The following is a 25066-nucleotide window of genomic DNA, read 5'->3' as shown; positions in this document are numbered from 1 at the left end:
TTAGCAATGTTTTGTGGTTTTCAGTGTACAATTTTTTTTTTTTAGTTGTAAATGGACACAATACTTTTATTTATTTTTATGGATGCTGAGGATTAAACCCAGTACCTCGAACATGCTAGGCAAGTGCTCCACCACTGAGCTACAACCGTGCCCTCAGTGTACAAATCTTTTATCCCTGTGGTTCAACTTATTCCTAAGCATTTTTTTTTTTTTTTGAGATGCTATTGGAAATGGAATTGCTTTCTTTTTTCTTTTTAATATTTGTCTTTTAGTTGTAGTTGGACACAATATCTTTATTTTATTTATTTATTTTTTTTATGTTGTGCTGAGGATCGAACTCAGGGGCTCATATGTACTAGGCGAGCCTCTACCGCTGAGCCACAATCCCAGCTCTGGAATTGCTTTCTTAATTTCCTTTTCAGATTGTTCAAATCTCATGTTTAGAAATTCAATTGATGTTTGTGTGTTGATCTTGTACCCTGCAAACATAGCTGAATTTATTAGCTTTGGTACTTTTTCATCCATGTTTCTTTTGGATTTTCTATATATAGAATTAGGTCAACTTAAATAGAATTAGTTTGACCTTTTCCTTTCCAAATTGGATGCATTTATTTATTTACTTAATTATTTATTGACTGATCTTCTAATACCTCTGGCTAAAACTTCTACTGCATTATTGAGTAGTAATCATAAAAGCAAGCATCCTTGTATTTTTTCTGACCTTTGGAAAAAGCTTTCTGTCACCGTTGAATATGCTATCAGGTGTGGGTTCTTCATAAATAAATATAATTTTTCCTAATTTTCTGAGAATTTTTATCAAGAAAGGGTGTTTTATGTATGTATGTGTTTTTTTCCTTTTGCTAATTAATGTGATATATTACTTTCTTTCATTTTCTTATGCGAATTCCTATGATAAATTTTATTTGATTTAAAAAAAAATTTTAAATTGTAGATGGGAACAATACCTTTATTTATTTTATGTGATACAGAGAATTGAGCCAGTGCCTCACACATGCTTAGGCAAGTGCTCTGCCACTGAGCCACAACCCCAGCCCTGTTGTTAATTCTTTATATGGTTTGTATATAAGGTGTTCCCCAAAAGCTCCTGTGTTAATGCAGGAATGTTCAAAGGTGAAATGATCTAATCAGTCTGTTCTAGTTTGAATGGGCTAACCGGGTAGTAACTGTAGGCAGATGGGGTATGGCTGAAATAGGTGGGTCACTGGAGGGGGGGCCTTTCCTAGAAGGGTTCATCTATCCTGTGGTGCTCCCAAACTCTACCCTACCTGCTTCTTATCTGCCATGAGATAAGCAGTGCTTCTCCCATACACCCTTCTACCATGAAGTTCTGCCTCACCTTGGGCCCAGAGCAATGGAGTCAGCTGACCATGGACTGAACCACTGAAACACTATAAGAAAAATAAACTTTTCCTCCTCTAAATTGTTCTTGTCAGGTATTTTGGTCCCAGCAACAAAAAAACAGACTAACACACTGTTAGGTAAAATTCACAGGTAAACCCATCTGGTCCTCTATGTCAGGAGGTTTTTGGTTACTAATTCAGTCTCTTGTCATCCATCTGTTGAGATTTTTTTTATTCTTCACTCAGTTTAGGTGATTTGTGTTTTTTTATCCATTTCTTTGTTTTGATGTTTTTTGTTTTTATATTTTGGGGGCTTTTAGAAGTATGGGGATTGAATCCAGGGACACTGTATCACTGAGCTATATCACCAGCCCTTTTCAGTTTTTTATTTTGAGACAAGGTCGTGCTGAGTTACTGAACATGTGGTGTGTTTCTCTTAATGTGGGCTACAAATGTGGTTTAGTGGTAGAGCATTTGCCTGGCATGTGTGAGAGCCTGCATTTGATCACCAGCACCATGAGGAAAAAAAAAAAAATCTTGTACTCATTCATTGTGATCATTTAAAGGTAATACAGTGCCCACCTGATGAGATGAATTGAGTGAATGACATTGGCATTATGACATAGCATGAAGCTTCTATTAAGCTTGAACACATGCACTGTGATACAGTCAGTCTGACAACTAAAATGGCTATTAAGTGACTAATGGGTGGGTGGTATTACAGTATAGATATGCTAGACAAAGACCTGAAACATGGAATGGGATGGCACAGGAAGGTTATGCTCAGAATGTTATACAATTTAAGACTTATTTCTTATTGGAGGTAGAATGTTGTAAAGATGTCTTGTTAGAGGGCTAGGGGTATAACTCAGTGGTGTAGCGCTTGCCTGACATGTGTGAGGCCCCAAGTTTGATACCCATGATCATATACACCCACACACAAAAAAAAGATGTCTCATTAGATTTTATTGGCTTATACTTTTGTTCGAGTCTTCTGTTTCCTTGTTGATCTTCTACCTAGTTGTATGGAAAATAGCATATCAAAGTCTCTGTTTAGTATTGAATCGTCTCTTGTGAGTTCTCACCATTTTTGCTTCATATATTTTAAGATGGACTGTCATTAGTTACATATGCATTTATAATCTTTATGTCTTTTTGAGAAATTGACCTTTGAATTATTAAGATAATATTCCTCCAATTTAGTAGTGCTTCTTTTTTTTTAATGTTTATTTTTTAGTTTTTGGTGGACATAGTATCTTTATTTTTATGTGGTGCTGAGGATTGAACCCAGATCCTCATGCATGCTAAGCAAGCACTCTACCACTGAGCCACAACCGCAGCTCCTCTAGTAGCACTTTTTAAAGCCTATCTAGTCACTCCAGCTCTCTTATAGTTACTGTTTACACAACACTTTTTTTTTTCATCCTTTTAGTGTCATCCTATTTATATTTGAATATAAAGTATAGAAAGTTGGGCTAGGGTTGTGGCTCGGTGGCAGAGCACTTGACTAGCATGTGTGAGGCACTGGATTCAATTCTCTACACTGCATATAAATAAATAAAATAAAGGTCCATAGACAACTAAAAAATATTTTTTAAAAAATTGTAGAAAGTAGCTAGCGCACAATTGTATCTTGTTTTATCATTCAATCTAACAGTTTCTATCTTTGCTTAGATTGTTGTTGTTATTTTTATTGTTTCTTGGTTTGGTTTGATTTGGGTTTTTTTAGTACTGAACCCAGGGGCAGTTTGTCACTGAGCTACGTCTCAGCCATTTTTATTTTGAGACACAGGGTCTTATAAGTTTTTTAGGGCCGGCCCAAGTTGCTGAGATTACAAGCATATTCTACTGCCCCAGGCTGCTTAGAGTATTTTGATTTATTCATATCTAATATTACTGAGATGATTCAATTTACATCTTATATTTTCCTTCAATAGGTCTATCTCCTTTACTATCTTTCCAAATCTCCACAGTAAATTGAATGTTATAATAAAAGAAGTCCATAGGGGCTGGGGTTGTGGCTCAGTGGTAGAGTGTTTGCCTTGCATGGGTGAGGCACTGGGTTCCATCCTCAGCACCACATATAAATAAATAAAGGTATTGTGCCCATCTACAGCTGAAGTTGGGGTAGCTGTAGCAATTTCTTAAAATAAATAAAAAAATTTTTAGTTGTAGATTTTATTTAAAAAATTAAATTAAAAAAGTCACACAAAAGTTTGCACTATGCTATAGTCTAATAAGTTTTCAGTGCCAGGCATAATGGCACATGCCTGTAATCATAGCAACTCAGGAGGCTGAAACAGGATTAAGGTCTGAGGATCTAGCTCAGTTGGTACAGGGCTTGCCTCACGTGTACAAGGCCATGGGTTCAATCCCCAGCATCACAAAAAAAAAAAAAAAAAAAAAAAAGACAGGAGGATCAAAAGTTCAAGAACAGCTTCGGCAACCTAGTTAAGTCCTAAACAATTAAGCAAGAACCTGTCTCAAATTTTTTTTAATGTCTGGTGCTGAGGATCGAACCCAGGGCCTCGCACGTGCTAGGCAAGCGCTCTACCACTGAGCCCCAGTCCCAGCCCCCCTATCTCAAAATTTAAAAATAAATCAAAAGGTCTGGGGATGTACCTCAGAGGAGAGCACCCTGGGTTCAATCCCTAGTACCAAAAAAAAAAAAAAAAGTTTGCAATAGAATTATGACTATTTGTTGTTATTTTGTAGTGCTGGGGATCAAACTCAGGGAAATGCAGAGGGATTAAACCCAGGGACATCCCAGGAAGAGGCTCTACCACTGAGTGACACCAGCACTTAACATCATGTCTAAAAAAAAAAAATTACATACCTTATTTTAAAAATACTTTATGGGCTAGACATGGACGTACATGCCTCTAATCCCAGTGACTGGAAAGGCTGAGAAGAACTACAAGTCAAAGTCAGCCTCAGCAGTTTAGTGAGGCTGTAAGCAATTTAGCAAGACCCTGTCTCAAAATAAAAGATAAAAGGGCTGGGGATGTGGCTTAGGGGTTAAATGTCCCTGGGTTAATCCCTGGTACCAAAAAAGAATTTATGAGTGAATACTTGCCAAGCATGTGCAAGACACAGGGCTCAATTCCCAGCCTGGCCAAAATATATATATATATATATCACGCACAAACACACACACACTCGCAAACACATCACTATGACTAAAAATCACTAATGATGCTAATGATAATCTGAGACTTAATCTTTTGTTGATAGTCTTGCCTCGGTATTGATGACTGCTGACAAGGGTGATGGTTGCTGAAGTTGGGGTAGCTGTAGCAATTTCTTAAAATAATAAAGTTTGCTTCATTGATTAATTAATTATTCTTTTCATGAAAAGATTTCTCTGTTAGTGTGTAATACTGTTTGATAACATTTTATCAACAGTACAACCTCTTACAAAATTGGAGTCAGTTCTCTCAAACTCTGATGCTGCTTTCTCAACCAAATTAATGTCATATTGTTTTAGATCCTTTGTTGTCATTTCAACAAGTTCACAGCATATTTACCAGGAACAGATTCAATTTCAAGAAACCACTCTCTGCTGGGCACAGTGGCATATTGCATATTAGTCCCAACTACTTGGGAGGGGGAGACAGGAAGGAAGATAACTTGAGCACAGAAGTTCAAGGCCAGCCTGGGAAACTTAGCAACATCCCATGTAAGAGAGAGAGACATTAACAGCAGATGCAGTAGCATGTGGTGGCACACCCCTGTCATCCCAGCACCTTGGGAGGCTGAGGCAGGAGTATCACAAGTTTGAGGCATGCCTCAGCAAATTAGTAAGGCCCTAAGCAACTTAGTGAGAACCTGTCTCAAAAAGGGTTGGGAATGTGTCTCAGTGCTAAAGTACCCCTTGGCCCAATCCCCAGTACCAAGATAGAGAAAAGCAATGAGGGAAGTTGAGAGAGAGGAAAAGAAAGGAGACAGAGAAAGATGAAAACAGAAAAAGAGGGCTGGGAGTTTAGCTTAGTAGTAGAACACTTACTTAGCATGTGTGAGGTCATAGGTTCAATCCTCAGCACCACAAAATAAAGGAGAGCTGAGGAAGAAACTACTTTATTTGCTCATTCACAAGAAGGAACTCTTCATCCATTAAAGTTTTATCATAAAATTATAGCAATTCAGTTACATCTTTAGGCTCCACTTATAATTCTAGTTCTCTTGCTATTCTTACTGCATCTGCGGTTAACTTCCTTTATTTTATTTTTTTTTTAAGAGAGAGAGAGAGAATTTCAATATTTATTTTTTAGTTTTCAACGTACACAGCATCTTTGTATGTGGTGCTGAGGTTCGAACCCAGGCCGCATGCACGCCGCTTGAGCCACATCCCCACCCCCCAACTTCCTTTACTGAAGTCTTGATCCTCTCAAAGTCATTCATTAGAAATCAACTTTTTCCAAACTCTGTTTATATTGACATTTTTATCTCTTCCCATGAGTTTGTTTTCTCTTGCTGTTGTTTTTGTTTTGTTTATTTTGTGGTACTGGATATTTAACCCAGGGGCACTTTACTACTGAAATATATCCCCAGCCTCCCCCACTTTTTTTATTTTTTTAATTTTGAAACAGGGTCTCACTAAGTTGCTAAGGCTGACCTCAAACTTACAATTCTCCTACTTCAGACTCCCAAATTGCTACATTTACAGGTGTGTACCACCAGGCCCATCTATCACAAATGTTCTTTCTTTTCTTTTTTTTTTTTTTTTTTAACAATATCTTTATTTAACATTTATGTGGTTCTGAGAATTGAACCCAGTGCCTCATGCATGCTCGGCGAGCACTCTACCACTGAGCCCCAGCCCCACAAATGTTCTTAATGGCATATAGAATAGTGAATTCTTCCCTGAACATTTTCAATTTAAATTGCCCGGATCATCAGAGGAATCACTATCAGTAGCAGCTATAGTCTTATGGAATATATTTCCTAGTAGGGCAAATTGGCACATGCCTATAATCCCAGCCACTCAGAAGGCTGAAACAGGAGGATTGCAAGTTCAAGACCAGCCTCAGAAACTTAGTGAGGGCCTAAGCAATTTTTCAAGACTGTGTCTCAAATTTAATAATAAAAAGGGCTGGGGGTGTAGCTCAGTGGTAAAGTGCCCCCCCCCTTTTTTTGACAGCACTAGGAATCAAACCCAAGACCTCACACATGATAAGCAAGCACCCTACTGTTGAGGTATACACCCAGCCACATAATTATGATTCTTAAATAATAAGTCTTGAAAGTCAGAGTTACTCTTTGATCCATAGGCTTTCAGAATGAATATTGTATTAGCCAGCATGAAAGCAACATTAATCTCATTGTACATCTCCATGAGAGCTCTTGGGTAACCAGGTACTATTCTTGGATGAACAGTAGTATTTTGAAAAGGATCTTGCTAAGTTGCCCAGGCTGACCTTAAATTTATGATCCTCATGCCTCAGCCTCCCATAGTTTCATCATTTTTTATTCCTTCTTTTGGGTCAGACTCATTATTTGGGGGGAGCAATTTTAGGGTTTCTCCATGTGCCTTGACCATTATAAGCAGGTGTTATTTCTCCCTAAACTTTCACTCCATAGATGAATAAACTGGGTGAGCCCACACACACCCAATAAATATGGGTGTCACTGGGATTCTAGGCAAGCACCCCTGCACCCAGCCTAGAAGGATTTCAAAAATACATGAATAATTAACAGTGTCACAGAGAAGTCATATAAGAATAGAAATAAAACCAGGTATGGTAGCACATACTATAATCCTGCAACTTGGGAGGCTGAGGCAGGAAGATTGCTGGCCTCAGAAACTTACCAAGGCCCTAAGCAACTTAGCCATATCCTTCCCCCCCCCCCAAAAAAAAAAATTAGGACTGGGATTGTGGCTTAGTGGTACAGAGTACTTGCCTAGCACTGCATATAAATAAATAAAGGTCCATTGACAACTAAAAAATATTTTTAAATAAATAAAAAGGGCTAGGGATGTAACTCAATGGTAAAGCTCCCCTGAGTTCAATCCTCAGTACAAAAAAAATAAAATAAAAAAGAATAGAAATAAAGTTCATAAACACTAGCAATATGGAAGTCCTTGATGACATTTTTAAATTTATCTATTTTTATATGGTGCTGAGAATCAAACCCAAGGTCTTGCATGTGCTAAGCAAGTACTCTGCCACTGAGCCACAACCCCAGCCCCCTTGATGACATTTTTAAAAGGTGGTTTAATGGGAAATACAGTTGGAGTTAAAAAAAAAAAAATAGTATAAAGGACAAATGATAAAATAGATTGAGGAAGGAAGATTATTCCTTCATGAATAAGTGAAAATTATACTTTCAAATTTTTAACCATTCAGGGTTCCAAATAACGAATTTGCTTTTTTCATTTTATTTTCCTCTTTCTGGTCATTATGTCCTATTTCTTTTCCCCATAGGTGAGACCTGGAACCCCTTCAAATTACAGTACCAGCTGAGAAACGTACGAGAGCGAATTGCAAAGAACCTAGTAGAGAAGGGTATTTTAACCACTGAGAAGCAGAATTTCCTGCTATTTGACATGACTACTCATCCTGTGACCAATACAACAGAGAAACAGCGACTAGTGAAAAAACTTCAAGATAGTGTACTAGAGCGGTGGGTAAATGACCCTCAGCGTATGGACAGACGAACGCTAGCACTCCTGGTGCTAGCCCACTCCTCTGATGTGCTAGAGAATGTCTTCTCCTCTCTGACAGATGACAAATATGATGTGGCAATGAATAGAGCCAAGGACCTAGTAGAACTGGACCCTGAAGTGGAGGGGACAAAGCACAATGCTACAGAGATGATCTGGGCTGTGCTGGCTGCCTTCAATAAATCCTAGAGCCAGCCAATGGGTTTTTTCATTTTACCTGCAGGCTGGTGACTTTCAGAGACCCCATCACTGAGTTTGGTGTCCAGAAATGTTTTCATCATTTTTTACTCGTTCTTTTGGTCAGATTCATGATTTGGGGAGAGCAATTTTAGGGCTTCTCCATATGCCTTGACCATTATAAGCAGATGTTATTTCTCCCTAAATTTTCACTCCATAGATGAATACACTGGGTGAGCCCACACACACCCAATAAACATTTTTCTCCCATTTCTTGGTTTAATTTCATCCATTGTACTTTTGGATAAATAGGGTTATGAATATCTAAGTGGGGTTTCATGTTCTTCTACAGCAGAATGTGAATGAGATGAAGAGCAAACCATTTATTATATTTTTCTAAGTTTGTTTTCTATCTTAAATACATGTTACATAGTCTTTTATCTCTCAGATTCAGCTAAATAATATAGCTTATTGAATTAATTGTCTTTGAATGAGTAGCAGTGGAAACCAAACTAATTTTTAAGCAGATGGTTTCTGAGATTGTATGTCCTGCCATTGATTTTTTTTATCATCCTTTTTCTAACCTAATGAAAATGTCCCACATTTGATTACCTGGGTCCTACACTCTTATAGCCAGAAATATATCCTATACACCCTTTTAGAAATGATGCTCCTTCACTCATTAAGACAAAGGTTTAAATAAAAACGAAAAAATGTATCACAACCACCACCTTCATGGAATCAGCATTATAATTTGAAGAGGATAGAGGTGGCCTAAGAATTTTCATCCTTTAGCACAGGACTGTCCTATTTCCTCTTAGTCTGCTATAAGCCTGACATGGTGGCACAAACCTGTAATCCCAGACACTGGGGAGATTGAGGTAAAAGAATGGCAAGTTCAAGGCCAGCCTAGTCAACTTAGATCCTGTCTCAAAGTAGTGGTCTGAGGATAAAGTTTAGTAGTAGAGTGCTTGCCTCACAAGGCCCTAGGTTCAATCCCCAGTACCACAAATAAATGAATGTATATATGTCTCTGCTTTGATTGAACTGAGAAGTTGTTTCAGTTACCAAATAGCAGCACTCTGAATCCAGGCTGTATATCCAAACTCCACATGCTCTTGTTCCCATTTTTGAATTTCTACACAAATTGAAAAGTTCTACCTATGTAAGACTTCTTTGAATAGTTTTGTCTATATTTGATGTACAGGTACCCCTCTTGTCAATGTAGCCAACTCTCTAAAATGCTTTTCACTTCAGTATTGAGGTAAAGAGAAGCTAGATTATAATAAATATTTTATGTAAAGGGGCAATTTGGTGTTAGGATTACACTGCTCTGCTGTAAGGTATTGTATGAAGAGGACAGACATTGAATTGTACTAATGTCAAGCATTTATTATACTTTAATTGGCTCCTGCCTGTTGACCACTGTGGAGAAACAGGCTATCAAAGGGTTAAACCCAGACCTGTCATCACATTCTCTTGATCAGAAGTAATTAAATGATTAACTTTATCTCCTCCCCCAAATGTAAAATTCCTAATAATTCCTCAACTCAACACTTTGTTTTCACTTCTGGTTTTTCTTAGGTGCATAAAGATTTAATTGTAATGTGAAACAAATTTTAAATGAGAGGCTAAGTAGAGTTTCAGTCTGTCTCTCCAAAATTACAAAAGCTAGTCATGTACCACCTGACGTAACTTTTCTTTCTCTAATTAACAATTCGGCATGAATTGAAACCAGGTTTTCCTGTGGAAAGTTTCAGTGTGATTGTGGGGTAGAAGTTGAGTTCTTTCTTTGCGACTCTTAGTGTTTATTTTTATCTTGTATCTCAATAAATTGAGGATGTCTTCAGTTCAAATCTGCATAATGTTCATTGCCAAACACCTTCCTATTTAATTCATATGACCTTCACATTTCTATATAATAAAGATCAATTATTATCTCTCTCGTCTTTCTGTGCATAATATAATAGCAGTATTCATTTGTTTTAGTTAGAAAAAATAACTTTTCACACAAAGCTAATAATGCCTCTCCCTTTATATACCATGCCAGTCCCTGTTTTACACATATAATCCCATATACTTGGGAGGCTGAAGCGGGAGAATCACAAATTTGAGGCCAGCCTGAGCAACTTAAGTGACACCCTCATTCAAAGTAAATTTTCTGAAAAAGGGCTAGAGATGTAGTTCAGTGGTAGAGCATCCCCAGGTTCAGAAACCACTACCAGAAAAAGAAAGAAAAAAAAAGTGAGAAAGGAAACTTTTTCTAACAGCTCAGCTTTGTTGATTTTCCTTTACATCTAGATTGTAATATATATATATATATATAGATTCACCTTGAGGGAGGAGGGAGCAAATACTCTCTAAAAGCTCTTCAAATAGATATATTTTATGTAGGATTTTTTCCTTTGAATATAATTAGTCTGGCCACCATTTTTTTCTTAACCTAATTGAACCTCCATAAGTATAATAGCATATGTTATCTAATTTTTTTTTAGAAACAGTTGAAATCTTGGGATTTCTACCCCTTCATAAGGGCTCCCTGAATGAATTCACATGTTCACCACATAGAGCCAGGCCAACAATGATGTACATAATTTTACTGATTTTTACCGGGAGGTGGAATTAAAGCCACAGTTTTTCTTGGATTTCAGAGATTTTAAGTTTTTCCTCCTGAACTGAAGACAACTATTTTTTTGAAGATTTATGGATATTTAAATTAATAATACCCCAAAATATTTGTGGGTTAGCCTTAATAACTGTTTTTTCCAGCTCTATTACCTCAACATGTCTCTTGAACTCCCAGTTTATAAAGGCCAAAAAGTTAGCTTAAACCAATTTATATAATACAAATTAGATTTCTTTGCATAAGGAAGAAGGGAAGAAGAGGTAGTTATGATAGTGGAAGGGAAACTGGTAAAGAACATAATAAAATAGTTGACTAAGAAAATCGTGAACTTTTTTTTTTCTTTTCAGGAACATTATGAACATTTAAAACAGTGAGCAAACACTTTATTGTTTGTGGCTCTAGGGATTGAATTCAAAATTACTCCAAGTACAGTAATCCAAAAGTACTGAGCTGCATCCCCATCCTATTTATATTTTTATTTTGAGACAGGGTCTCACTAAATTGCCCAGGCTGACCTGGAACGTGGGATCCTCCAGCCTCGCCTCCCGAGCCGCAGGGATTACAGATGTGTGGCTTTGCTAGGTGATGCCTTCTGTTTATGTTGTTTTGCTTTTTGAGATACTGGGGTTTAATACCAGGGGTGCTCTACCACTGAGCTACGTTATCAGTCTTATTTATTTATTTTGGTGGAGAGTATTGAGGATTTAACCCAGATGCACTTTACCACTAAGCTAGACCTCCAACCCCCTTTTTTTAATTTTGAGACAGGGTCTTACTAAGTTGTTTAGGGACTGGATAAATTGCTGAGGCTGGCCTCAAATTTGCAATCCTTTTGCACTGGCCTCTTAAAGTTTCTGAGATACAAACATGCTATAATACCTGGCACTAGCTATTTTATACTGGCTTTATTGAGATAAAATTCAGCCAAGCAATATGTCCATTTATTTATTTATTAATATTTATTTTTTAGTACTTGGCGGACACATCTTTGTTTGTACGTGGTGCTGAGGATTGAACCAGGGCCGCACACATGCCAGGCGAGCGCGCTACCACTTGAGCCACATCCCCAGCCCCATGTCCATTTATTTAATGGGAGGTTTACTGGAGATTTAACCCAGGGGCAGTTTAACACTGAGCTACATCTTCATCCCTTTGTAACAAAAATATACTTTTTTTTTTTTTGAGATGGGGTCTGACAGTTGCTGAGGCTGGCTTTGAACTTGTTATCCTCCTGCCTCAGCTTCTTCTTTTTTTTATTTTTAAATATTGTTTTAGTTGTCAATGGACCTTTATTTTATTAATTTATATGCAGTGCTGAGAATTGAACCCAGTGCTTCACACATGCTAGGTACAGTACCACTGAGCCACAACCCCAGCCCCATTCCTTAGCTTGAGCTGCTGGCATTCCAGGTGTGTGCCACTACACCCAACAAGAATAATTAAATGACTTTTAGTATATTCATAGCACTATGTTGTTACATAATCACTATAAATGTTTCATCAACTCAGAAAGAAACCCCATACATGTTCTCTGTCATTCCTCATTTTCTCCAGCTGTAGGCAAACACAAACATTTTCTTTATAGATTTGACTATTTTGGACATATAAATGGAGTCATACAATATGTGGTCTTTATGACTGTTGGCATGTTTTCAAAGTTTATCCATGTTGTATGGATGAACATACATCAGTACTTCATTTATCTTTATTACCAAAAAATATTCCATTGTATAGGTATACTACATTTTATTTATGAGTTTGTGGACTTGGTATTTTAAATGAATTCTATACAGAATATATGTGTCCAAAACAAAATATTCTCCATCTTCATACTACTATCAGTAGTAAATGATGCCATCATTCCTCCAAGTTGTTCAGGCCAAAAGCTGAAATCATCCTCAATTCTCACTACAGCAAATTCACACCCCAGCCCTATTTTGTATTCTATTTAGAGACAGGGTCTCACTGAGTTGCTTTGTGCGCCATTGCTGAGGCTGGCTTTGAACTTGTGATTCTCCTATCAGCCTCCCAAGCCACTGAGATTACAGGCGTGAGCCACTGTGCCCAGTGATTTTGCATTCATTTTCAACCTTCTCCATACATATTACATCCTGGTCCAAGCCACTATCATCTATCTCCTGAACTATTGCAAAGGACTACTTGGTTTTCTGCAACAGCCAAAGTGATTGTTTTAATACCTAATTCATCTTGTGTCACTACCCTCCTCAGCACCCTCTCCTGGCTGCTCATCACACAAGAAGCCAAAAGCAACCTCATCCTTAGCTATACCTCCCCTTATTCTAGCTAGTGTGTTTTTCACTTATTACCTGCAACCATCTGCAGTCCAGATTTTTTTTTTTTTTTAATTTTTAGTTGTAGATGGACACAATACCTTTATTTTGTTTTGTATGGTACTGGGGATTGAACCCAAGGCCCCACACACACTAGGCAGGAGGCGCTCTACCACTGAGCCCCAGCCCCAGACCCTATATTTTTTTTTTTTTAGATTGTTCCCCTATATTGGCCAGGCTGGCTTCAAAGTCCCAAGCCAAAGCAATCCTACTGCCTCAACCTCCCAAGTAGCTGGAACTACAAGAGGGTGCCACTGCACCTAGCCTGAAAATATTAAGTGAAAAATTCCAGAAATTGGGGTTGGGATTGTGGCTCAGCTGTAGAGCGCTCGCCTAGCACGGGCGGATCTGGGTTCGATTCTCAGCAACACATAAAAAAAGGCATTGTGTTGTGTCCATCTACAAAAAGGATTCTTCTCTCTCTCTCTCTCTCTCAAAGAAAAATTCCAGAAATAAATAATTCATAAGTTTTTTGTTTTGCAGTGCTGGGAAATGGAACCCAGAGCCATGCACAAGCAAGGCAAGAACTCTACCATTGGAGCTACATCCCCATCCTCTTCATAAATTTTAAATAAATTACATTACCATACATTGTTTGATTTTAATGCTACTTATTAATCTCTCTTTTTTAAATTTTTTTAGTTGTAGATGGACACAATACCTTTATTTTATTTATGTGGTGCTGGGGACTGAACCCAGTGGCCCATGCATGCAAGGCAAGTGCTCTACCCGTGAGCCACAACCTCAGTCCTTATTAATCTTTTTTTTTTTAATTTATTTTTTAGTTGTAGTTGGACACAATATCTAATATCTTTATTTTATTTTTATGTGGTGCTGAGGATCGAACCCAGGGCCTCACACGTACTAGGCAAGCACTTTGCCGCTGAGCCACAGTCCCAGCCCCCCTTATTAATCTTTTAATGTGCTTAGATTATGAATTAAATTTTATCATAGAAATATATGGGGAAAATATATCATTATATATGTAGTGTTGGTACAATCTTCAGTTTCTAGTATCCACTAATTGACTCAGATATACCCACTACAGATAAGGGAGTTGGAGGCAACTGTACCCTAAAAAACTGCTCCTGATTTTGGATCTTTGCTTTTCCTGTTCCTTTCTGCCTGGAGCACTTTTCCTCCAGGTAACTTCTTGAATCACATACCACCCAGATGTTGGATTACACATCTCAGGTATTTCCTAATCTATCTAATCAGTCAGTCACAAATAGAATAATTAATGCCCCAGACATTGTGCAAGTTTTTATGAAACTCCTCTGTTTTTCTTTATTGGATTTATTATATTCTAAGTTCCATCTTTCCTAACTATATGTCAAGTGTAAATCTATTATTTATTTAGTTAGTTTGGTACCAGGGATTAAACTCAGAGGCACTCAACAACTGAGCCACATCCCCAGCCCTATTTTTGTATTTTATTTAGAGACAGGGTCTCACTGAGTTGCTTAGCACCTCTCCAGTTGCTGAGGCTGGCTTTGACCTCTCAATCCTCCTGCCTCAGCCTCCTGAGCCACTAGGATTACAGGTGTGTGCTACCACACCTAGCTTATAATTTAATAAATCATTCCCTTAGCAATTGTAGTTGTTATACATTACTGTATTTTATATTTCTGCAATTCAGGGAATGAAACTCAGGACCTTGCACATGCTAAGCAAGAGCTCTGCCACCGGGCTACATCCCCAACCCCTTAGGTACTGCATCCAACTCTTTCGACATTACTCTTAGGCAAAGTTTGGAATGAGAAGTTTCTTAGTTTAAACTAGGCCTTGGCTTGATGTGGTTGGCATACACCTGTAATCCCAGAGAGGAGGCTGAAGCAGGAGGATGGCAAGTTCAAGGCTAGTCTCAGCAACTTTGTGAGGCCCTGTCTCAAAAAGGAAAAACAGCTGGGGATGTAGTTCAGTGATAAAGTGCCCCTCGGTTCAATTCTCAGCACCAAAATAAAAACAAAATTAGACCCTGTGGTGGATGCCTGTAATCCTAGCTACCTGAGGGCTGAGGCAGAAGGATCCCAAGTTCCAGGCCAGACTGGGCAATTTACCCAAACCCTGTCTTAAAAAGGGCTGGGGAATGTAGCTCAGTGATAGAGCAGTTGGCTAGCAAACAGGAGGCCTGGGTTCAATTCCCAGGACTGGGGCAAAAATAATTCTCAGCTTATATTATGCCAGTGTGTCCCAAAGAATCGTTCTTTTATTTATTTTAATATTTTTTGTTGTTATTGTAGATGGACACGATATCTTTATTTATTTATTTAATTAATTTATTTATGTGGTTCTGAGGAACAACCCAGGGCCTCATGCATGCAAGGCAAGTACTCTACCACTGAGCTACAATCCCAGCCCAAGAATTGTTCTTTTAAACATTTAAACTCATAAACATATTGTTTGTGTGTGTGTGTATATATATATACTTTTTTTTTTTTTAACTAGGAATTGAACCCAGGTCCTTAGTGTGTGCAAGGCAGGCACTCTACCACTGAGCTATATCCCCAGCCCTCATAATATATATATTTTCACCATAATTGCCTAAACTTGTATTTAACTAATAGTTTCCATTTTCTTTACCATTTAACTTGTCTTAAACGGCTTTCTTTTATCCCTTTCCTATAGCCAGTTATCAAGTTCTGCCAGCCTTTCTTACTATCCCTTATCCTTCTGTGCCCTTCCCTTCCCGCTGCCAATGCCCTTGTCAATAAACCAAAATCCAAAACCGGGGTGAGTTACCAGACCATGGAAAATGAGCGGAAGTTGGTGATACTGGGCCAAAATATGAAGATCTTTTCCTACAATTCTTTATGCCTCCTTTTATCATCTACTCACTTCCTTGAAGGAGATGAAATTTAAACTGATGGGATTTTTGTTTTATATTGTATTGTTTTAGTTTAAGCCTTTATTGAAATATACATAAAAAATGAACATAAGTGTACACCTCAATTTGTGCACACTCAACACACCCACATAATGAGCACCAAGGTAAGAAACAGAACTTACTAGAACTTCAGAAACCCCATCTTGTCCCTTCCCGACACTACCCTCCAAGGCCAACCGTTCTTACTTCTAACAACTTTGGCAGTGTTTACCTGAACACAGCTTACCTTAACAGTTTTTGAGGTAAATGGAAAAGATATAGATGGCAAACAATTGAGGAAAAGTGCTTCTTAGAAGCCTGAAAGGAAAAAAAAAATAATAATAAGCAAAAGAACAGAAGGAGGAACAAAGGGAATGAGGGGAGGGAGAATAAATAGAAGAGAGAATGGTGTTACCTGGTTGGTTGCCCCAGATGCCAACTGTGACTCTTCTTAAGCTTGTCTCTCTTCCACCCCCATCAGCCTCCCACCTCTCCCCATTTAACAGGATTTTCAAGTGGCAAACCTTTGACTCCAACTCTTCCTGCGTTTTAGATAGCACATTTGATTTTATAAGTGATCCATTGCTGGGGGGTAATAGTTGCCCCTCCTTTGAGTGCTTTTAAAATACAGTGCAATAACAAGGAGTTAGCTGATGTTACAGCAGTTAAAACTAACTTCTTAGGTCTGGAAAACTGATCAATGCAAATGATGTTTGTACATGGTGACAGATTATTTTGTCAAGTGAAAAACAATTGATTTTCACACTGTGAAAGATAAATGTTACACACACACACACACACACACACTCTTTGTAGTTGGACATAATACCTTTATTTTATTTATTTTATGTGGTGCTGAGGATTGAATCCAGTGCCTCCTACTTTCTAGGTGAGTGCCCAGCCCCTAAATGTTACAGTTTATATCTTGTACATACTGACCACAAGTTGGTAAACATGGCACCTGGAGCGGTTCTCTTCCAGGAACTCAGGCCCAAGACGCACTGAATGGCACGGGAACCCTCACCTCAAATCCCTGTGAATGGCCCAAACTTTGAATGGTGCACCTCCAATCACTGAAGTGGCGAGAACTCTCAGCCAATGAAGAAGTAGCAGCCCGCCCTGCTCCTCCTCATCCTTCATTAAGCCCATAAATATCAACACCCTGTTCCTGTTTGCTCTCTTACTCTCCCTCTCTTACTTTCTCTCTCTCTCTCTCTCTCCCTCTCCCCCTCCCTCTCCCTCCCTCCCTCCCTCCCCCCCTTCTCTTCTGTGACTGGCCGCCACAGTCCTGCTAATAAAATCTTGGACAGATAAACTGTTGTTTTGGCTTGTTGAGTTTACGGAGCTTTTTCCACCGTTCCTTACACCAAATATATTAGAAAATTAATATACGCTTTTTTTTTTTCTTTTTTTTTTTTTTTAGTGCTAGGATTTGAACCCAGGGACTCCCTACTACTGAGCTACATTCCCATCTCTATCCTCATTTTTTTAAGACAGGGCTCATTATGTTGCCCAGGCTGACCTTAAACTTGAGATCCTCCTTCCTCAGCCTTCTGATCCCTTGCATACATCTGCATTCTCTTTTGAGCCATCGTACTTGTTCTCTTATTTATATAAACTAATTTTCTTAGGCTACACTTAAGGCCAGACCTAAGTGTAAATTTGTGAAGGAGACAAGGACAGCACAGAGCTTGGTTAATTTCCTTGTATTCTCAGTCTGGCCCACCAGAGGGAACTAATGATGTTTAAACCCAGCTATTTCTGAAGCTTCGTAATTTTTTTTTTAATATCTTTATATTTTATTTATTTATTTTCATGTGGTGCTGAGGATCAAACCCAGGGCCTCGCACTTGCTAGGCAAGCTCTCTACCACTGAGCCACAACCCCAGCCCTGCATGACTATTTCCATGGCCATTTTTCTGCAGAATGCTACTTGAATTTTATAGTTATTTCAATTTATAACTTGGAATAATTTAGAATCTGCTCAGAAAGAAATTCAGATATAAGAAAGACTGGTGCGGTGGCACATGCCTGAAAGGCAGGAGGATTAAAAGTTCAAGGTTAGCCTGGGCAATTTAGCAAGAACCTTAGCAACTTGATGAGATTTGGTCTCAAAATAAAAAGGGCTGGAGCCAGGCACATGCTTGTATTCCCAGCTGTTCAGGGAGGCTGAGGCAGGAGGACTGAAAGTTCAAAGCCAGCCTAAGAATTTAGCAAGGCCCTAAACAACTCACTGAGACCTTCCCTCTAAATAAAGTATTTAAAAAAGGGCTCAGGATATGATTCAGTGGTTAATCAACTAAAAAACTCATTGACAACTAAAAAATTTTTTAAAAAAAGGAAAAACATTTATTGCTTTGCTACCAAAGGAGAAACCCAGCTGTGATTCTCCCTATCGTCAGGAACAGAGGGCTTTTACAGAGGTAACTTAGAGGGTCCATTCCACCTGTTCTTTGTCTGAAGTTGTAATTCACTTGTTAATTTGGAGATAGTCATTTCTGAGATTTTCTGGTACCATCCCCAAAGTGTGTATAACTTCATTCCCACCGTGGCTGTGTGCTCAGGGACAGATAACTGGGCCTAGGATCAGGAAGAAAGGTAATCCTGTTTCCCCTGAGATTAGGGACAAGGAGAGATTAGGGAGGAGCAGGGAGAGGAAGAGAAAGAAATATGTCCATTTAAAAAATAAGTCGCAGCGGCAGAGCAGCAAGGGCTGTATTCAAAGCATAAAGTGGACCACTGTTACACACCCTGGGTTTAACTCCTGTGCCAAGGGGAAACAAAGGGTGGACGCTGGGAGTGTATCTCAGCGGTAAATCACCCCTGGGTTCAATTCCTACTACCCACTGCCCACAAAAAGGAAAAAGACTGAAAATAAATATGTAAGAAGTTCAGGTTCTTTGTTTCTCCTTAACCCCTCAGTCCTCTTTGCTCTGCAGTGAATGGTATTCTCCCAGGAATCTAGGATTTATGACTGCTCTCCTTACCATTATCATCACCTCCATTATCATACCTGCTCAGGTTCTTATTCATTCCCCCAGTCTCCACCTCTGGTTAGGCTGCCCAAATCTTGAGTGGATCATCAGTCACAGAGATCTAGCTTCTGCTTATCCTCTCTTGTCCAATCTCTACACTCTTCCGCCATTAAACCTTTCCAACACAATGGAATATTACTCAGCACTAAAAAATAACAAGATCATGGCATTTGCAGGGAAATGGATGGCATTAGAGCAGAAAAAGAAGTGGGTCACATTAGACTGGGTAGAGAGAAGTGATGGGAGGGGAGGGGAGGGGAGGGGAGGGGAAGCAGGGAAGGGAAGAGCAACAAAATAAAATAGACAGCAAAATAAAATAGACATTATTATTGCTGTGGTTATATAGGTGACTGCATGACCAATGTGATTCTGCAACCTGTACACTCAGAGAAATGAGAAATTATATCCCATCTGATTCAAATGTATGTCAAGGTCATTGTACTGTCATGTGTAACTAATTAAAACAAATAAAAAGAAAAAACGATTTCCAAATCCCAAATTTTAAGGATCTAATTTTCCTGCTTAGAATTGCAGTTTCCTCTCGCCTTCTGAATCTCCAATACTGTAGCATGACTTATAAATCTCAGGATTCCAGCAACCTGAAAACCTCATGTACCGCTAATCCACAGGGGTTTCCAGATCACGTATTGTCAGACTTTCCTTAGGAAGCTTTTGAAAAATACATATTTCCAGGCTGGGGAATATAGCTCAGAGGAAGCACTTGCCTAGCATGCACAAAGCCCTGACTTTGATTGCCCAGCATTGTAAGAAAAAAAAGCCATTCATATATATAAGGTCCTTGCTTAGCATCTGGACACCATCTTCAGTGACAGCTGCCATTTTAAGGAAAATGTTACACTTTCCTGCCCAAGGGCATTTCTTAGAAAGGCTCACCACTCCCCGTACCAACCCCACCCCACCTGCCTGTTTTAGGACCCGCCCAGCTGATTCCTGAGCTTCCCCATAAAAGTCCCCAAACTCAAGCTTGTTTTGCCTCTCTTTCCTATAAACAGATGTCCGTTATTTGTCAGCTCTGACAAGTAAACTCTTGTGTGTATCTCTGCCTCCTGGCCTCTGAGTTTCATTTCTGGCTTACCCGTATATAATTTCCAGTTGACCTGGTGGTGCACACCTGTAGTACCACTTGGGAGGTTGAACCCAGGAGTTCAAGGTTAGTCCTGTCCTCTCCATCTTGAACCTTGTATGTCACTTAATGTTGACAACCTCCCCTCTTATTTATTTGCGTTCCCTGCTTCTGTTCTCTTTTGTTTCTCTCCTCAGCACTCTGATCATTTTTCTTTGTGTCACTTGCCAACTTTTCCCAGTCTTCCTGTCTTGGGATCTCTTTCTTCAACTTTCTCCATTGTGATCCTATCTATTTCTATGACTTTATTTACATTCATGTGAAAGTTCAAAATTTATACCCGTTTAGCCTCTACTTTTCTCCTAAAGTCCACATCTGCATTGCCTACAACCCTAAAATTTCAGATATGGAAGAGATCTCAGAGGCCATGTGTCCTAAGTCTTCATTGCTTGATTATCTCCACCAACAGGTCTGGTACAAGGGGTTGAACTCAGGGGCACTCGGCCACTGAGACACATAGCCAGCCCTATTGAAGTGGCACCCCCTTTCTCCACAGAAAAGCCCTCTTCACCATGGCTGATTTTAGGATTGTCAGCAAAAGAGTCTCTGCAGAAAAGTTCAATGTAGATAAACTTCCTATTTTCTTTTTGCCCTGTATACTTGGGCCACTGGCCGGCCCGGAAGATACCAGCACTCCAGGTGCTGGACACCCCTTACTAGTTTTTCACAAATGTATCCATTATAGTACTTTGTAGAAATGTGCAAACAAGGCTTCTCAGAGATGTCTGCATTTTTAAGATAAATTACAACTGGGCTCCATGGTAACAGCTGGCAGGGGAGGAAAGAAAGGGGAGAAGAAGCTCTCCCCTTCTCAGGTGCTGTCCTTGAAGAGTTAACTTGCCCAGAACAGTGAAAGAAAAAGCTACTTTTATGTGAACTTCTGTAGACTGTGAACTTCTGAGCCCCTCCCCTTACACGCTGGGTATAAAACTCTGAAATTCCCTGAATTCGGGGTTCAGGGGATTGATTGATTACAGCAAATGCTGTGCCCCCTGAACCTGGCTGCAGCCAAATACAACTGTTTCCTGCTATCTTTGGTGCCTTGCCTGGTCTGTCCTTACAACACTATTTTGTATTTTGCTTAGAGACAGGGTCTCACTGAGTTACTTAGCGCCTAGCTTTTGCTGAATCTGGCTTTGAACTCCTGCCTTGGCCTCCCAAGCCACTGGGATTAATGGCTCGCCTGACCAAGGTCATTGTCTTTTAATGAATCAGTGCTTTCAAAACTGAGATGTTCATTTTCTCTGTGTCCATTTCCATTCCAAATTAACTCCTTTTCAATTTGTTTCTACAAACGCTACCCCTGTTTTCGGGTGACGAGTCCTTGCTTCCCCAATGCTGAAGTTTAACACCAGAGAAGCACGCGGAGGCAAGTGTGGAGTGGAGAGTGGAAGCTTTATTAAAGGACAGCAGAAAAGACTTCTCCCTGGAGGAAGAAGGGGACCCAAGAGGTGGGAAGCAAGGAAGGGGGAGGTCTTCCCTCTTTTATAGCTAAGGTCTGCTTTCAGCTTCCCCACATTCCTGTCCTTTGTTCTCCGTTATCCGCAGTGATGGAAATGCAGGTGGGGATAGGTGGGCTGAAGCAGTAATCTAGGCAGAAGGACCTGGGGCGGCTTTTGGATTAGCATCTCCAGTTTGCTGGCAGCTGCTTCATTAACTTTTCCTTAGGATGGGCTGGGGCCTTAGGGACATTAACATTTCGATTTCCCCAAGTGCTGCTCTGGTTTCCTGGATTCCAATCTCAATAATGGCCTCCATTTTATTTATTTTACCCGATTTAGACCCGATTTACCTAACCACACTAACTACCTATCTGTAAATCTGGCTTCACAAATAGTCACCTAGAGGCAAACAACTTTTCTGTCAGGGGCTAGAAGGAAATTCTCCTTCAAAGAATAGCCTGACATTGGGCTGGGGATGTGGCTCAAGCGGTAGCGCACTCGCCTGGCATGCGTGCGGCCCGGGTTCGATCCTCAGCACCACATACAAAGACGTTGTGTCCGCCGAAAACTAAAAAAAAATAAAGAGATATTTAAAAAACTCTTTCTCTCTCTTAAAAAAAAAAAAAATAGCCTGACAGCCCCCTGGGAGGCATCCTGCAGCCACCTATCTCCCTGGAACATCCTGTGGTTATCAGGATCATCAGACATCTTGCAGCTGGCAGTTTTACCACCCACACCCAGCAACTGCCAATAAGAGAGCTTCCCCATCCCCAGCAAATAAATACCCCGTGTGAACAATAAAAATTTGCAGCTTGATCAGAACTCCTGTCTTGCTGTCATCTCTTGTGTCTCTTGTCCCTTCATTCCTCTCCACCTAGGTTCACTGCCCACGTTGATGTGTCCTGCCGGACGGGACATTTGGCGCCCAACGTTGTGTGCTCCAGCCTTTCACTGAGAAGGAACGCCGTCCTCCGGGAAGACTTGGCCAAGCGGAGCTCGCGATCGCTCGGCAGACACGACCGAGAGACAGATCCAGGAGGAGAGTGGGGATGACGCAAGGTGAGTGACCCACCATGGGACAAGCAGTTTCGTCACATGATTTGTTTTTGTCAGGCCTCAAGGAGGCCCTCAAGACACGGGGGGCGCGTGTTAAGAAAAAGGACTTAAAATTATTCTTTTCATACATAGGAGAATTGTGTCCGTGGTTTCCCCTTGAAGGGACCATTGATGGTAAAAGATGGCTTAGAGTAGGAGACTGTTTAAAAGATTATTATGAATCCTTTGGCCCAGAAAAGGTGCCTGTTCCCACCTTTTCTTACTGGAACTTAATTAATGAAATTCTTAAAAGTTTACCCTTTGACAATGGTACCTTAAAACTTGTCAGGATTGGGGAAGAGGCTATGCAAAAGACCTCTCGTCCCTCTCGTCCCCCCTCGGCATGGCCTTCAGTTAGTATAGACATAGACCCTTCTCAGTCTCCCCAGGACCCTGGGAACCTTCTTGATCCCCCTCAAAATCCCACCCTAATGAATAAGGCTCCAATGGTTACCAACCTCCTTTATCCAGTTTTAAATCCCGGAGACACATTGACCCCTGAGGAGGAGGCTACCTTGAAGAAGGTAGCAGCTCGCTACCATTCAGAAGACCCACCACCTCTCAGGACCCTGCCACAGCCTATAGGACTTACACATCCACCTCCCTCCTATATCCCTCCTGCCTTTTGTGCTCCGGCCCTTCAGGGGCCAACTGCCCCCTCAGATACTTTTTCTCCACTTCCCCTGCCTAACCTGGCTCCCTTGTGAGAGTCTCTCCAACATAGATGGGAACAGATCCAACTCTTAAAAGAATTAAGATCCCTTGACTCTGAGCTCCGCTCATTAGCCTTAGGCAGGGAGTCAACCCGAGCTGGCCCAAGGCGGTCTAATACAAAGACTAAGCCATGCCATTGGCCTGTTCTCACCTTCCCAGTCACCCGCAGTCAGACAGATAAGCCTGCTCAGGCTGAGGACAAAGACTCAGAGGAGGATCAAGAGGAGGAAGCGGAAACGGATCTAGGGGACAAAGCAGGGGAATGGCAAGAGGAAGATCAGGACTCAGAAGATGAGGAGTTCACCCCTAAGCAGAAAGGAACCCAGAGTGTCTACGAAAACTCAAGACCCACTGCGCCCTACCCGTTGGCTTTATTAGAAATCCACAGCGCACAATGGCTTACTCCTAAGGATTGGAAATTTTTGGCCTGAGCTACCCTCAGTGCCGGAGACTTCCTGTTATGGAATGCAGATTTCAAAGAGCACTGTCGGGAAACTGCTCAAAAAATTTTAACTAAGACCTCCTCTAAATTCTGGACTTATGTTAAGCTAGTGGGCCATGCGCCTTTTGACACTAACCCTAAACAGGCACGTTTCCCTGCTGAACTTTTGGCGCAGATTCAGATGGCTGGCTTACATGCTTGGAGACGCCTCCCTCAAAAGGGCTCGGCTACCACTTCCCTGGCAAAAATCCAACAAGGGCCTAATGAGCCTTATAGCGACTTTGTTGCCCAGCTTAACCTAGCCACGGAACGCTTGCTTGGACCAAGCGAAAGCAAAACCACCTTTATAAAACATCTTGCCTTTGAAAACGCCAACCCGGCATGTCAGGATGTTCTTCGACCACGTAAGGATAAAGGGGAACTTTCTGACTTTATTAGACTCTGTGCCGGGGTGGGTGCAGCCCATGCCATGGATCTCGCCGTAGGTACCACCTTTACCAAGGCCTTTCGCAATCCTGGCTCACGTACTTACTTTACTTGTAAACAACCTGGCCATTTTGCACTCGAGTGTCCGACAGGCAAACAAAGCCTAGGGATAGTGTCTCCTCAAACTGGGGCTAAACCGCCCCCAGCCACCCTTTGCCCTAGATGTGGTAAAGGTCGTCACTGGGCCAGTGAGTGTAGATCTAAGACAAATGCCCTTGGACAGCCTATTTCTTCCTGCTTCTCGGGGAAAACTCCCTGTGGGGCCAGCCCCAGGCCCTGACCTCCCCCAGGACAAACCCAGGGGCAATAAGGTTTGTTCCCTCCCAAACTTCCTCCTTGCTTAATAATTCCAACCCCACCCTTGCTGGTGATTGCTGGCTCTGCATGACAACAGGGGCAATCATGCCTATGGCAGTTCCTTTTAATTCTATCATAGACAATGATAATACATGCCAACCCGGATTTCCTTTTAAAGTACAGCCTATAGTTTGATCCTCAGCACCGCATACAAACAAAGATGTTGTGTCCGCCAAAAACGAAAAAATAAATATTAAAATTCTCTCTCTCTCTCTCTCTCTCTCTCATTTAAAAAATAAATAAATAAAAAAATAAAGTACAGCCTATAGGCACTTTTACATTATGTCTTTTAGGCACGATGCAGAA

At 40.4% G+C, this 25066-nt stretch overlaps 1 protein-coding gene across 3 annotated transcripts in view; it reads left to right on the top strand.

Moving 5' to 3' along the window:
- Positions 1 to 10110, top strand: part of Golph3l (golgi phosphoprotein 3 like) — a 42935-nt gene extending 32825 nt beyond the window's left edge. For all 3 annotated transcript variants that reach the window (XM_076862053.1, XM_076862051.1, XM_076862052.1), the window contains one exon: positions 7787 to 10110. In XM_076862053.1, the coding sequence (XP_076718168.1) occupies positions 7787 to 8214 (428 nt within the window). In that variant the 3' untranslated portion in view covers positions 8215 to 10110. The remainder of the gene's footprint in view (positions 1 to 7786) is intronic.
- The last annotated feature ends 14956 nt before the right edge of the window (positions 10111 to 25066 follow it).

This window comes from Callospermophilus lateralis, chromosome 7 (assembly GCF_048772815.1).
Source record: "Callospermophilus lateralis isolate mCalLat2 chromosome 7, mCalLat2.hap1, whole genome shotgun sequence".
NCBI lineage: Eukaryota > Metazoa > Chordata > Mammalia > Rodentia > Sciuridae > Callospermophilus > Callospermophilus lateralis.
The sequence above is the reverse complement of the archived record's forward strand: the minus strand, read 5'-3'. Positions and strand labels throughout refer to the sequence as shown.